General features: G+C 62.5%; 1 protein-coding gene across 1 annotated transcript in view; it reads left to right on the top strand.

Annotated features, from left to right (window-relative positions):
- The first annotated feature begins 247 nt into the window (after positions 1 to 247).
- LOC113405852 (cyclin-dependent kinase 20-like) overlaps positions 248 to 1,777 on the top strand; it is a 4,940-nt gene continuing 3,410 nt past the window's right edge. The window contains 3 exon segments of the mRNA XM_029914446.1: positions 248 to 280; positions 1,071 to 1,172; positions 1,333 to 1,446. Coding sequence (XP_029770306.1) covers positions 1,098 to 1,172; positions 1,333 to 1,446 — 189 coding nt within the window. The 5' untranslated portion in view covers positions 248 to 280; positions 1,071 to 1,097.

The raw sequence follows: 1,777 nt of genomic DNA, 5'->3' as shown, positions 1-1,777 counted from the left end.
GGGCAGCTCCATTTGCCCCGGGGACTGGGAGCTCCTGGGGGAGGGGTCTGGACCTGCCCCTTGCAAGGGGGCTTCTGGGGGCGGAACCGGGCACTAGATTGATGGGGGGTGTCACAGAATCCCAGCTCCCCCCCCCCGTCCCAGAGCCGGGGAGAGAACCCAGGAGTCTGGGCTCCCAGCCCCTTGTCATGTGACCAGGCCCATGCCGGCTTCGGGCAGTTCCGGGTGCGTTGCTAGGCAACTGGGCCCCGGTTGCCAGGGCGCCTGCCCGGCCTGCCAGGTACTGGGACCGTGGGGGGAGAGGGCGGCGCGGTGCATTGTGGGACGGGGCGTCCCCCCCCCTCCTGGGGTGCCTCAGGAATTGGGGGGGTAGCCTGGGAGGGAGCAGTGCATTGTGGGATGGGGTGCCCTAGAAGGGTGGGGGGGGTCCCCTGTGGGGCAAGGAAGCAGTGCATTATGGGACAGGGCACCCCCCCCCCAGTATCCCACAATGCACTGCGGGTGCCCCAGAAATGGGGGGGGCATAACTTGAGAGGGAGCAGTGCATTATGGGAAGGGAAAAGGGACCCCCCCCTCCAGTATCCCACAATGCATTGTGGGTGCCTTAGGATGGGGGGGGTGTAACTTGAGAGGGAGCAGTGCATTATGGGACAAGGCACCCACCAGTATCCCACAATGCACTGCAGGTGCCCCAGAAATTGGGGGGGGGGAGGTTGCCTGGAGCAGTGCATTGTGGGAAGGGAAAGGGGTGGTCCCCTCAGGTATGGGGTGAGGAAGCAGTGGGTTATGAGATAGGACACCCCCGATATCCCACAATGCACTGTGGGTGCCTTAGGAATGGGGGTCTGGCCTGGGAGAGGCAGCAGTGCATTGTGGGATGGGGCTCCCCCAATAACCCACAGTGCATTGCAGGTGGCCTGCATTGGGGTTCCCTCAGTATAAGGGGTGAGGAGCAGGGCATTATGGGACAGGGCATCTCCCCCCACCCCACCCCCGATATACCACAATGCCGAGTGTCCCTTTTGGGGGTGGGGGGCCCCTAACAGGATGTGAATTATTCTCTCCCACAGGTCCCAGTGCAAACCAGTCAGCCCAGCATGGATCAGTACAGCATCCTGGGCAGGATCGGGGAAGGAGCCCACGGCATCGTCTTCAAAGCCAAGAACGTCGAGGTGAGAATGTCCCCCCCTCGATCTGATCCCCACAGCCAGGGCTGGGGGCCAGGCCGCCTGGGTTCTCTGCACGGCTCTGGGAGGGGAGTGGGGGCTGGTGGTTGGGGCAGCGGGAGCTAGGACTCCTGGGTTCTATTCTCCGTGCATCCCTGCTCCACAGACGGGGGAGACCGTGGCATTGAAGAAGGTCGCTCTGCGGAGACTGGAGGACGGGATCCCGAACCAGGCGCTGCGGGAGATCAAAGCGCTACAGGAGATCGAGGAGAATCAGCATGTGAGTGGGGGGCTGGGAGCCAGGACTCCTGGGTTCTCTCCGTGGCTCTGGGAGGAGAGTGGGGTTTAGTGGGGTCCGGGCGAGGTGACCTCTTGGGGTCCCTTCCAGCCCTACAGCACTGGGGTTCTGTGATGGCAAAGCCACAGTGTTGGGGGTCAGAACTAGAGACCCCAGCGTCTATTTCTCCACGTCCCCTTCCACTGCCCGGGCTGCAGCTACCCTATCCTCCTGTCTCTGGGTTGCTGCCTTCTTTCTGTCTTTCTGTCTTGTTCCCCTGTTTCTTTTCTCCTTTCTCTGTGTGCTTTCTCTTTCTCTACTCCCCCCCCCCCTT

Source organism: Terrapene carolina, unplaced genomic scaffold (genome assembly GCF_002925995.2).
Source record: "Terrapene carolina triunguis isolate 2854851 unplaced genomic scaffold, T_m_triunguis-2.0 Scaffold51270, whole genome shotgun sequence".
In the NCBI taxonomy this organism is placed as follows: Eukaryota; Metazoa; Chordata; order Testudines; family Emydidae; genus Terrapene; species Terrapene triunguis.
The sequence above is the reverse complement of the archived record's forward strand: the minus strand, read 5'-3'. Positions and strand labels throughout refer to the sequence as shown.